The sequence below is a fragment of the Euleptes europaea genome, chromosome 12 (assembly GCF_029931775.1).
Source record: "Euleptes europaea isolate rEulEur1 chromosome 12, rEulEur1.hap1, whole genome shotgun sequence".
Lineage (NCBI taxonomy): Eukaryota > Metazoa > Chordata > Lepidosauria > Squamata > Sphaerodactylidae > Euleptes > Euleptes europaea.
Window position 1 is genome coordinate 41,742,210 of NC_079323.1, and position 12,941 is coordinate 41,755,150.

Below are 12,941 nucleotides of genomic sequence, written 5' to 3' on the forward strand. Positions count from 1 at the left end.
CCACGTGTGACGTGGGCCAAGCATGTGGCGGGAGTTCAAAATGACTTAGCAGATGCTTTATCCCGCATCCAGGATGAGAGAAAGGAGCCCCGTGGCGCAGAGTGGTAAGCTACAATCCTGCAGCCCAAGCTCTGCTCACGACCTGAGTTCGATCCTGACGGAAATTGGTTTCAGGGAGCCGGCTCAAGGTTGACTCAGCCTTCCATCCTTCCGAGGTTGGTGAAATGAATACCCAGCTTGGTGGGGGTAAAGGGAAGATGACTGGGGAGGGCACTGGCAAACCACCCCGCAAAGTCTGCCTAGTAAACGTCAGGATGTGACGTCACCCCATGGGTCAGGAATGACCCAGTGCTTGCACAGGGGACTTTTACCTTTACCTTTAGGATGAGAGATTCCGCAGGCTGGCCCCAGGGGCAAACCAGCACCCGGATCCCTTCCCAGAGGAACTCTGGACCATTGGCGACAAACCATAATGGAAGGGGTTTTCCAGTCTGTAGCTCCATCCACACTAAGGTCATATACCTCAGCTGCCTTGGCATTTTTGTCATTCACAGCCAGGTCAAACGGGCCCCCCACATGGCCAACATCGGAGGAGATGGTGCTGAGGTACCTGTTCAGTCTCAGGAAGCGGCGCCAAGAACTATAAGTTGCCACATGGCGGCTATTTCCTTTTTTAGTAGAGCCTATGGGCACTCTGACCCTTGCGCCTCCTTTGTGGCCAAAAAAGCAGTTGAGGGTTGGCGGCGCATATTCCCTCACCAACCTGACTCTCGCCGGCCTATCACCCCCCGCTGCTGTCCTCCGGGCAGTCCTGCCGGTCGCGTTATGAGGCATCCTTGTTTGAGGCAGTGTTTGTGGTGGCTTTCTTCGGGGCACTTCGGGTGGGGGAACTGGTGGTTAGTTCAAGGGGGGGACGTTTCTGGCTGGGCTTTGGGTTTTTCCGATGTCCACTTCAGGGACAGGGAGGTGCATCTCTACATTAGGCAGTCCAAGACCAACCAGCGGGGTCGGGGGGCAGTGGTCAAGCTGGGCTCTGCACCTATGCAAACACTGTGTCCAGTGCGATCACTATCAGCCTTCATGGGGGTGCGTCCAAAGGGGGGGGACCATTGTTGGTGCATGCAAACGGGTCCCCTTTGACCAGGTACCAGTTTGCCAGTGTGTTGCATTTATCCCTGGCCAAGATCGGGCTCCCCTCTGGGAAGTTTAGCACACACTCATTCAGGATTGGTGCGGCTACAACTGCAGCATGCGAGGGGCTGACAGAACCAGATGGCATTCTGGCGTTTACAAAGTATACATCAGGCCATAAGGTCGGGGGTAGTGCTAACTGCTTGTGCTTAAGTTGCAGCCTTTACTCGAGTTACAGAACAGAGCCTTCAAGTTTGGATATGTGGCCACAGCATCGTCCATTGGGCTGGGAAGTATGCTGAATCATCAGGATGGGGCCGGCACTTGGGGTTGGATGGCACAGTCCATGTGTCGCGGCTGGGATGTCGGGGCATGAGATGGGGAGCACTTCGGAGGAGAGCTGCAGCTGGCGGACCCCCAAGTGTGCTGGTCATACAACTGGGCGAGAATGACCTGGGGAAGATGCGCAGTATCGACCTACGAGCAGCGGCATCTGATGACCTGAGGACCCTGGCGATGGAATGGCGCAGCACTGGCCTCCTGTGGTCTGACCGACTAGAAAGACGGTCCTGGCAAGGTGCAGTGGATCCGGAGAAAGTGGACAGAGCCAGAGAGTCACGTCAGCCTTGGGGAAGGTGGTCATCGCTCTAGGTGGTCAAGTGATACAGCAAGTGATGGTCAAGTGATACGGTGGTCAAGTGATACGGACATTACACACCGGATCAGAGCCTTGTTTCGTTCTGATGGGGTCCACCTGTCTACTTGGGGCATGGACATTTGGTTGCATGGCATCCGCCATGGCATACGGACTTGGTTGCAGCGCTAGGCGTTGGCGGGAGTCAGTCAGGGTCTAGGGATACCGACCAGCTCTTGCGGCGGTTTGGCATCGGGGCAGGATCCAGTTTGGGGTAAAAGCCGGCCTGCTTGCCCCATTTCCCAACATGGAGGATCCCAATAAGGGATTTTGGGGGAGGCCGGAAGGGGGCATGCCAAGATGGAGGGCTGCCAGGAACGACCCTCACTTGGGACTGTCAGGATGGCCTCCCTCCAAGTGGCAGGGGACCACACAGGTGGCTGCCGCCGTCGTGTGTCCCTGAACTGCCATCTCTAGCTGTCCCAGCAGTGTTGCTGGGAGCTGTGCGTCGGCCTGCAGTGTGGCAGGTCGATGATAGGATAATGCCCCCATGCCATGCCAATGCCTTGCTGCTGCAATCAATAATGTTGTGCCATTTCATCCAAACTAGGTTCTGTGTATTCTTTGCTTACATTTTTGGGTTGCACGTTACATTGCTTGTTGACTTTGGGACACGTGTCTGGCTGGGGAGCGCCCTGCACCGCTAAGCACGAAGCCGGCAAACATGTGCATATTTATTGCACGAATAGTCTAATGGTGCAGTTCAGAGTTACTTCAGTCTAGGCCATTTGATTTCAACAGACCTGAGTAATTCTGCACAGGAGTGTACTGTAAATGCTGTACAGAACAATTCATTATTTTGTTTAAAATAAGGAGAGGGAAAAACTTGCTATCATACTTGCAAGCAGAATGCAACAATGGATGACCATATAGTTGCCATCTCAGTAGTCTCGACGGAACATTTATCCAAGTAAGTATGCTTAGAATAACAGCTGTAGTTTCTAATTCTGAAATACACTCAGATCTATGAAAGAGGCCGCTGCTTCTCAGATACTATCATATCTGATACTCGTTTGGCTTTTAAAAACTTTAGCAGCTTCACAGTCACCAAACGAAGTCTTGCCTCCAACCGGGTGTTGCCATGGTAACTTGCAAGGTTGCAGAGTATTAAGACCTTTCAGACTGAAGGACGGAAGGAGTAATGGAAAATGAGTATAACTAAAGCCTCTGGGAGAAAAATAACTCAAGCAATATTCAGCTGGTTCTGCTTCCAAAGCTCGGAGTCTGGCAATAATAAAAAAGAGAGTGGTCTCTAATGAAGAACTAGGTAGAAGCAAATGGGACCTGAGGGCCACTTCACATTACCTTTTTACTATTTCTATAGTGCCATCCAGTTGCATGGAGCTATACTTTTTCCGTGGGCCAGATTTCCCCCCCCCCCCCCAGTGTTATCAAGAATGCACCAGGTGGGTTGTGCCCCTAACACAAAGCCTGTTGCTGCAGGGCAATTTGCCTCCGATAAGAACAGCAAAACCAGGTAGCAAAACATCTGAACATACCCACCTAAAAGTGAATATCGAAAATCAGTAAAACAAACTGAGTCCTCTAACTTCGTGGTCTTTCAAGGCAGCTGACAGTTTCCAGACTACTTAGAATACGTCCCCAAACCTCACAAAATCACTGGGGGGGGGGGACCAGTGAAATCTGTATAATCAACAGAGGACCTAATGTGACTATAGACTGGCTGCTTTATATAATGATTGAAAAGACAGATGCAAATGTAAAACAACCACATCTTTTAATAGAAAGCAACAAACATGCAAATAGCAGGTATATAAATTTATTTGAACCAACGTTTTTACTAGAAGGTAAGTTATTTTAAACATTGATCCAAGCCCCCATGTTTGCAAGTTAAGGGAAAATATTGCACTTCGCATTTTCTAGCACCCCTCATACATGGCAAAACATTTTAAAAACATTTTGCTTATTTTACTTGCACACTCTCGCAAGTCATGCACACATTCATTCAAAATCAAAATGTTAGGTTACCCAAAAGCAAAACCTTAAAATTGCACTAAAGCTTTGTAAGGAAAAATATAATTCATGACTTATACAAATTTCATGGCGTCTAGGTGCGGTTCAGAGAAGAGCCAATTACTCTTCGTCTTCGTTTTCATTTTCTTGGCCAGACCCTTCAGACCGGTCGCCTTCCAGCCGGTCTGCAAGAGAGAAAGAGCAATTTTTAAAGGACAAGACATTTCAGGTAGTTTTTCCAATTTAGAAAACAAAATTGCATAATGTTTCCCTCAATTTCTGTCCGGTGTACCATGGCAACAAACCAAACAGAAATAGACAGGACATAGAGTGCAATCCTGAAAGGGGGGGTAGATTTACGGCGGCCGGGGAACAGTGGAGCCGCGCCGCCTCCTCACAGGCTTCCTGGCCGCTGCGGAGACAAGAAAAACCCCTTAAAAACGAAGAAAAATAAAGATAAAGGGGGGAAATGCCCCATTGAAAAAAGGCGGCGCAGCCCCACCACCGCTCAAGGAGGGGTTCCCAGGGCAAACAGGCTGTGGAAGCTGCCTAGAGGCAGCTCCACCCTCAGAAACGCCCCCATTAGCACGAGCTTTGCCTTCTTGGCATTCCCCTTCAGGAATGGGCTGACAGTCTGATAAAAGTAGCTACTTTGGGTCCCAAGGAGAGAGAAAAGTGGGATAAAAGTATCTACATAAATAAATGCTAAGAAGCTTAATGGTGGACAAACAGTCAGAAGCGTTAGAGATTCTGAACAGAAGTATTGTCGAAGGCTTTCACGGTCAGAGTTCATTGGTTCTTGTAGGTTATCCGGGCTGTGTAACCGTGGTCTTGGAATTTTCTTTCCTGACGTTTCGCCAGCAACTGTGGCAGGCATCTTCAGAGTAGTAACACTGAAGGACAGTGTCTCTCAGTGTCAAGGGTGTAGGAAGAGTAATACATAGTCAGAAAGGGGTTGGGTTTGAGCTGAGTATTGTCCTGCAAAAGTATTGTCCTGTAAGTATCAAGATAATGTGCTAATGAGGGTATGGTATGTTAATATGGAACCATTGTATCCTGAAGTGATCTGTTAATGTGTGTAATCCAAAACTAATCTGTATGGCTATTGTTGAATGTTGTCTTTGTCTGGAGGTTTTTCAGGGCAGGAAGCCAAGCCTTATTCATTCTTAAACTCTCTCTTTTCTGTTAAAGTTGTGCTGATGTTTATGAATTTCAATGGCTTCTCTGTGCAATCTGACAGAATAGTTGGTAGAATTGTCCAGTCTTTCAGTGTCTTGGAATAAGACCCTGTGTCCTGTTTGTGTCAGTCCATGTTCAGCCACTGCTGATTTCTCAGGTTGGCCAAGTCTGCAGTATCTTTCATGTTCTTTTATCCTTGTTTGTATGCTGCGTTTTGTGGTCCCGATGTAAACTTCTCCACAGCTGCAAGGTATACGATATACTCCTGCAGAGGTGAGGGGGTCTCTTTTGTCTTTTGCTGATCGTAGCATTTGTTGTATTTTCTTGGTGGGTTTAAACACTGTTTGTAGGTTATGTTTTTTCAAAAGTTTCTCCATCCTATCAGTGACTCCTTTAATAAACGCACTGCTAGCAAACGGCTACTCCAAGAATGAAATCAGAAGGGCCATTGAACCAAACAAAAATCAGAAAACTCAAGAAAAACAGTCTCCCATAGGAAAGGTATTCTTGCCATTTATTAAAGGAGTCACTGATAGGATGGAGAAACTTTTGAAAAAACATAACCTACAAACAGTGTTTAAACCCACCAAGAAAATACAACAAATGCTACGATCAGCAAAAGACAAAAGAGACCCCCTCACCTCTGCAGGAGTATATCGTATACCTTGCAGCTGTGGAGAAGTTTACATCGGGACCACAAAACGCAGCATACAAACAAGGATAAAAGAACATGAAAGATACTGCAGACTTGGCCAACCTGAGAAATCAGCAGTGGCTGAACATGGACTGACACAAACAGGACACAGGGTCTTATTCCAAGACACTGAAAGACTGGACAATTCTACCAACTATTTTGTCAGATTGCACAGAGAAGCCATTGAAATTCATAAACATCAGCACAACTTTAACAGAAAAGAGGAGAGTTTAAGAATGAATAAGGCTTGGCTTCCTGCCCTGAAAAACCTCCAGACAAAGACAACATTCAACAATAGCCATACAGATTAGTTTTGGATTACACACATTAACAGATTACTTCAGGATACAATGGTTCCATATTAACATACCATACCCTCATTAGCACATTATCTTGATACTTACAGGACAATACTTTTGCAGGACAATACTCAGCTCAAACCCAACCCCTTTCTGACTATATATTACTCTTCCTACACCCTTGACACTGAGAGACACTGTCCTTCAGTGTTACTACTCTGAAGATGCCTGCCACAGTTGCTGGCGAAACGTCAGGAAAGAAAATTCCAAGACCACGGTTACACAGCCCGGATAACCTACAAGAACCTCTGAACAGAAGCTTCAGCAGAACTTTGCACAGGGGTTGGGGATAATCAATAGGGTGGCTGACTTGTACTGGAGCAGTACTAGTCAATGGAAGACCTGCAGGATGTCCTTGCCCCATATAGTTTGCTTCGTATTTGCATTTACACAGACCTGAGAAAGTAATAATCTTTTTTTTAAAAATGGCTAGAAAAACTGTATAGAAATAGTCTCCTACGTAATAAATGAAGTCAGTCAGAAGGGTGCCAAAAATCGCCCTACCTGCTCTTATGTGGTTCAGAGATGCCAACATCCTTAACATGAAAGAAGCTGGAACAGTGATTGTGTTTCTGGTTTCTTCCAGCATTAATTCATTTCGATTTATGACCTACAGGACAAAAAAACAAAAAGGGGGGAAGACAGTTACGGAACAAAAAAGGCAGAAGAGCAAGTGTTTCTTCTAAATATCCAACTATCTAGAGAGAAAAGGCCTTCCTCTGCCTGAGAAAGCTGCTGCCAGAGTAGATAACACTGAGACAGATGGACCAAGCTGATTGAAGTCTTTTGTATCACAGTCTATAAAACTCTACATTACTCAAAACAGACTTCTGTGACACATGTACTTCTTGCCAGGTCAGTGGTGTGCATGATATTTAAGCATTGATTCCAGGACAAATACCGTATATACTCGCGTATAAGCCGAGTTTTTCAGCCCAAAAAAAGGGCTGAAAAAGCCGGCCTCGGCTTATACGCGGGTCAATACGGTAGAGGGGGAAGGGAGGAGGGAGGAGGGAGGGGGGAACTTACCGCTGCCATCTTTTCTCTGCCGGGAGAGGCCTCTAGAGGCCCTCTGCGGCCGCGGGGAGGGCGCTCTGCCCCCCCCGCCGCCTTCTCCCGGCCGGGAGAGGCCTCTAGAGGCCCTCTGCGGCCGCGGGGAGGGCGCTCCGCCCCCCCCGCCGCCATCTCCCGGCCGGGAGAGGCCTCTAGAGGCCCTCTGCGGCCGCGGGGAGGGCGCTCTGCCCCCCCCCCCGCCGCCATCTCCCGGCCGGGAGAGGCCTCTAGAGGCCCTCTGCGGCCGCGGGGAGGGCGCTCTGCCCCCCCCCGCCATCTCCCGGCCGGGAGAGGCCTCTAAAGGCCCTCTGCGGCCGCGGGGAGGCTGCTCCGCCGCCCCCACCGGGCCGCACCACTTCCCGCCGCCAGGAGCGGCCTGGGGGGGGCCTCCTGCAGCTGCAGGAAGGCCACCCCCACCGGATCCGCAGCTTCCCACCGCCAGGAGCCCAGAAGGTAAGTCTGCGGGGGGGGGGGGAGGGGTTATAAGCCGACCCTCGGCTTATACGCGGGTGCCTAATTTTTCCCCATTTTTGGGGAGAAATTAGGCACCTCGGCTTATACGCGGGTCGGCTTATACACGGGTATATACGGTAGTTCATTTGTATATCATTATTAACATTTAATAACATTCCTATCTGAGCTGCAAGCACCTTAGATTTCAACTTTATTTTCCACTGATAAAAGAAATCACACCCTATCAACTGATCTCTCTGTGGTGTTCATTTATGAAATAAACATTTTGTTCCTACTTGCACATAGGTGTTAGATAAGTGGAGAAAATATCAACTGCTTCCAACCAAGCAAGTTCTGCACTATTAAGGAGATTTTCAGAAGTTCTGACAAAAGTCACTTTGTACTTCTTTCAGAAGAAATTTTGGGAAATAGTGTTAATACAGAAAAATATAAATATCATCTTACCTCATCAGCAAGCTTGCGATTAAAAATCTTGGACTCTTCTAGTGGTGACCAGATTTTTATATCATAATCAATACCCGATGAGGCTAGAACTAAGCAATTGTTTAAAAATATATTAGAAAGATGCTGTATGTTTTTATTTTCTTTACTTCTAAGTTCACAAATGCAAAACACAAATAGATAGAGATTTAAGGAGACAATGTTGAAAGGTTTTATTGCCTTCCCTCCTTTTATTTAAAGTTTTTCATTTTCAATGCACTGTCATGTTAAATTTAGGGCTTCTCACCTTCAGTTTTCAAATACATATCTATAAAGTCAATGGGATGAAACCAACCATCCTCCAAATAGCCTTCCTCCAACTTCTCTTCCTCCTACAGAAGACCCACTTGATGGAGGAAAAGCTCCTTAGGTTGAGAGAAGGCTACCAACTTTGCTCAGTGGAAAAGTAGGAAGGAGGCAGGATCCACCCCTATATATTCATATGTGAATATTTGGAAAAAATTAGGCCATGAACCAGTGAAGATGTCAGTGAATATAACCAAGTCTTCCCTACCAACTCACAACAGGAACCTCATGCAGCTGTGGGGAACCCGATCACAATCTGGAGCCCTAGATTAAAAGTATCCCATAACATTAATACAAACTTTTCCCCAAATAGTCAGCTTTTTTGTTAATCTTGGATGCAAATAATTAAAAGGTTTGCTGCAATCTAGTTCAGAGCAAAACATATGCCTACAATTTCTTCCATTTGCTTATCAATCTGCACTCTTTTTAAAGTATCAGCTCATTATGACCTATCCCCAAAATTACTTGGTTTTTTGTTGTTGCAAAAATCACCCATATGGTACAAACAGAGCCAGCTTATCAGACAGGAAAAAACAACGTTTTCCAAAAAAGTGTGGGTAAAGCAAAGATTACAGCAATGTGTTGCATGATCAATACCAGGCAATACCAGTTCAGGAGACAACTCTTCCATATTCTTGGGGAGAAATGAAAAGTTGGTACTTCTAGCCAAAATTTAAAACAAAGCCCATTCAAATCAATGCCAAATAGGCACTAGTGTCATAGTGCTAATTATGAAATATGAGGCCCTCAGGCAATGGATCACTTTCTTTGGGAGGAATAGCTACATTGCAGAAACTTCACTCACCCGATGTCCTTTAACTACAGACCCGACCACTACCACTACTGCTGCTGGAACTCTGCTTGCTCATATAAGAGCTCCCTGCTATTGTCCCTGCCGCTCCACTGATGAGGAAGGCAAGAACAGCTGACATCAATAAGGGAGCTTGTCACTTTCATTTCTACAGTTTGTGGTCTAGGAAATCCATAACAGAGCAATAGCATTTTAGAACAAACAATTGGGGGATTAGCTAAATAATGGGAACAGGTGGGATTATACCACTAGCTACAGTGACCAATGGGAGCCTCCATCTACAGAGGTAACTAATCTCCAAATAATAGTGCTAGGGGGCAGCATCAAGGGGAGGCCTTTGGCCTTTATGCCCAGTTTGTTTAGTCCTCCAAGGCAACCAGTTGGATACTGTATCAAACAGTATGCTAGACTAGATGGACCACTGGTCTGATCCAGCAGCCTTTATGCATGTTATTATACACCACACACATCACAAGCCACATGTAAAACAAAAACTGTATGTCAGTTCGAATCTGAAAGGACTGTTGTATAACTACAATGGAAGTGCCCAAACTCACTACAAACTGAGAGGACAGCATTATGTTCAAACGAGGCTCGTAAGAGTAAAGTGTGAAGTTGGGCATGTGTTTGCTGGGCCTGGATAACGATGAATTCTTTTAATACCAGTGCAGGGATAAGTGGAAAAGAGAAGCACACCAGAAATCAGTAAGATCCTTTTCTCTTTTGGGCACACATGTAAACTTACGAGAAAATCTTTATCCTCTCTCATCTAGGACTCTTCTTTAATGGAACAATTTTTCTGAACAGATAAATTGTTGACTGCTTTACGACCTGACACTAGCATTTAGTTAAATATTAGTAAGGCCCTTCGATTGCAAGCCATTTTTTTAATGGCCTATTGTTTAAGCAGAACCTGTGTGACACACCCAGCTTTCAAGGACATTGCTACAAACTATGTAAGAGTAGGTGTGCTGAAGACAGAAAGTGACTTACTTGGGTCGAATGGGTGTGGCTGCAGACAGTTTACCACATGGTTATCTGCTTCCAGGAGCATCAAGTGCTCAGCAGTATGTCGATCCCAGATGAAAATATGGCCACAATCTGAACCGCTCATAACAAAGTTAGAACCCCAGAAATTAGCTTCTTTTATCTACAGGAAAACACAAGTTACAATTCTTAAAGGCATGTTAATTATGGCTGGCATTCTTAATTGGAAAACATGGAAGGCAAGACATTAGCGACATGAACCAAATACAATATATGAAGGCAAACATGTTTTCCCCAAACACTGTTACCAGAGCTCAAAATTTAGACAGAAACACAAAGCGGACAAGACATGACACCCAAAAGTATAAATGTGCTACTTAAGTAGCAGTGAACAGAGGAAAGAAAGGGGAAACATTCAAATTTTCACAATAGACTCAGACTTGCAGTGGTCTGGACAATCTGGTAGCACGAATATAGCAAGCTTGAAGTAGAGCTTTAAAAAGAAACAGGAAAAATGTATGGTGAGTCACTGGCAGTATTATGGGGTTAGATTATAGTCTCAAAAAAAGACACACTAATCCCATTTTCCCTGCACCCCTTTTTCCTATTTAACAGTTTGAATCAAGATATGTGGATAACAGCTAAAAAGCACTAAACAGCTGAAAAGGACAGAAAGTAGCCAGACCACCATAAGTGTGTGCAGGGTCAGAATTACCAATTCCACTGTAGTACACAATCTGTTCTTGAACTGATCAGAATTCAAGAATAGCGACCACCACATTATCAAATTCAACATGCATGTGTGTGTATATATATACACACACATGTGGATATAAAAGGAAAAGTCTAGTACAGTTATATTTCATTTTCAAAAACAATTTTTTTTAAAGGGGGATTATTTCAAAAGGAAGTTACAGGGAGTGTCAATAGGATCAAATCTCTTTTTAACCCTAAAAACTATTTAAAACAGCAGCAGCTATTACATATCATGTATACCAACGTTTGGTTGAAAAGTTCAACAGGATGCTAGCATGGTCAACAACAAAGTCAAGAAAACTATAAGAGGCAAGAGGGCACCTTTAACAAGTAGAAGATTTGTTCAAATGAGGAGCACCAAATCTGGCACAAGTGTAAGTTGGTAAAAGGCAAGCAAAAAAAATTTTTGAGGTGAATGTTGTTAAAAACTTAAATAAGAACTCTTTATATTCTTTAAAACCAGGAAAGCTGGCAGAAAAGCCAATATGAGATGGCATGTGAAAGGATTGCTAAGGGGAATAGGGAGAATGCTGAAAAGATGAATGAATTCTGTTTGCCAGTTTTTAAACTGAATAATATGTTGGGCAAATTACTGATGACCAAACTACTCCCTCCTCCTGGGGAGGCTGTCTGAAGTACTATGTACAAGATGTGACAAAATCATAGGCTGACAAATTAAAAATCAACAAGTCACTAGGTTCAGATGGCATAGATGTGAAGGTTCTTATGGAACCCAAATGTGAAATTGCTGCTTTTTTCACAAATATATGCTTTATTAAAATTGGCTTTCTTTCTGGAAAGTAGCCAATATAATGCCAATACTTAAAAAGGAATCCAAGAAATTACATAATTATATACATTTTGGATAAACTTATGAAAGGCATTATTAAACTCGAAACATGGATGCACTATTATTAAGGAAAAATCAGAAGGGTACTTGCAAAGGAAAATCTGTACCACTAGTCTTTTGAAGTTCATTAAAAAAAATCTTTTCAGAATGATGTATTCTAGTTAAGATGGAATTCACACATTACCAGTAGCACATGTTGTGCTTTTTTATATATATACTGTACACACAGACAGATTTAAAACATACGTGTTCTAGTTAGGAGAGAGACTATGCAGGCAATACACAAAGACTAGATCATCACCTTTTGATTGTTATTTTTTATATAGACAACATGGTTTAGGGCAGTTAGTGCCATCAGATCAATTATGTAGTATTTTTTTAATGTTGTGTTATAGCCAATCCTTTGTGATAGAACTGCGCACACTTCAATTTCATTATAATATCTCTCTCTTTCTTCTGACGCATATAAGCATAACAAATACTTATCACAAATCAAAAGATGACCTTAGCATGAAACAATGTACCATTGTCCGGGAATTACGGTGGCCTTTATAAACCATTTTTATTAGAGGACGTCTAATATTCAAGGTTTCCAATTCTTCCATCTCTTTTCTTTCTTTTCTTCTTCTGAAGAGTTCCTGGATACGAGCAACAGCAGATCGCCTACGAATTAAGAACAGAATGCCCATCAGAAAGCTACATTATGATGTGGTGTATGAGAAAACCCATGAGCGACTAGGCTGCTTAAATCTCAATGGCTACCGTGGGATTTACGGAGACTAACTGTATGCAGAAAACCAGAAGACAATCCACACAATGCCTTTCATTCAGACCAACCAAATGACACATGACAGTGTGCAGGCTTTTAGGTTCACCAGAACTCTTAATCAGGATGGATGTTACCAAAAAATGTTTAATAAGATAAAGGAAAATTCCTTTGGATGTGGTGGTGAGCCCTGGTCATGCCAGCACTGTATACACAGCTGCTTCAAATGATGCTGACTCCACATTACATCCAGTTTGTTGGGCAACTGTTCCCAGATCCATTGCACAGAAACCTTTGCTAGGATGAAGCTACTGATGGTGCTTTCTCCAAGCAGGTAGCATGCTCAAGCCTACAGATGCAGCTTGTGAAAATTCCCCTTCGGATGCTGTAAAAGGCACCAATAGAACCACGTGTCTTTTTTCAGCAT

General features: G+C 44.4%; 1 protein-coding gene across 3 annotated transcripts in view; it reads right to left on the reverse strand.

Annotated features, from left to right (window-relative positions):
* Positions 1 to 3,546: 3,546 nt before the first annotated feature.
* The window catches only part of DCAF6 (DDB1 and CUL4 associated factor 6), a 48,950-nt gene continuing 39,555 nt past the window's right edge, over positions 3,547 to 12,941 (reverse strand). For all 3 annotated transcript variants that reach the window (XM_056858724.1, XM_056858721.1, XM_056858720.1), the window contains 5 exons: positions 12,273 to 12,411; positions 10,149 to 10,305; positions 8,003 to 8,091; positions 6,536 to 6,641; positions 3,547 to 3,984 (listed from right to left, as the gene is read on the reverse strand). In XM_056858724.1, coding sequence (XP_056714702.1) covers positions 3,920 to 3,984; positions 6,536 to 6,641; positions 8,003 to 8,091; positions 10,149 to 10,305; positions 12,273 to 12,411 — 556 coding nt within the window. In that variant the 3' untranslated portion in view covers positions 3,547 to 3,919. The remainder of the gene's footprint in view (positions 3,985 to 6,535; positions 6,642 to 8,002; positions 8,092 to 10,148; positions 10,306 to 12,272; positions 12,412 to 12,941) is intronic.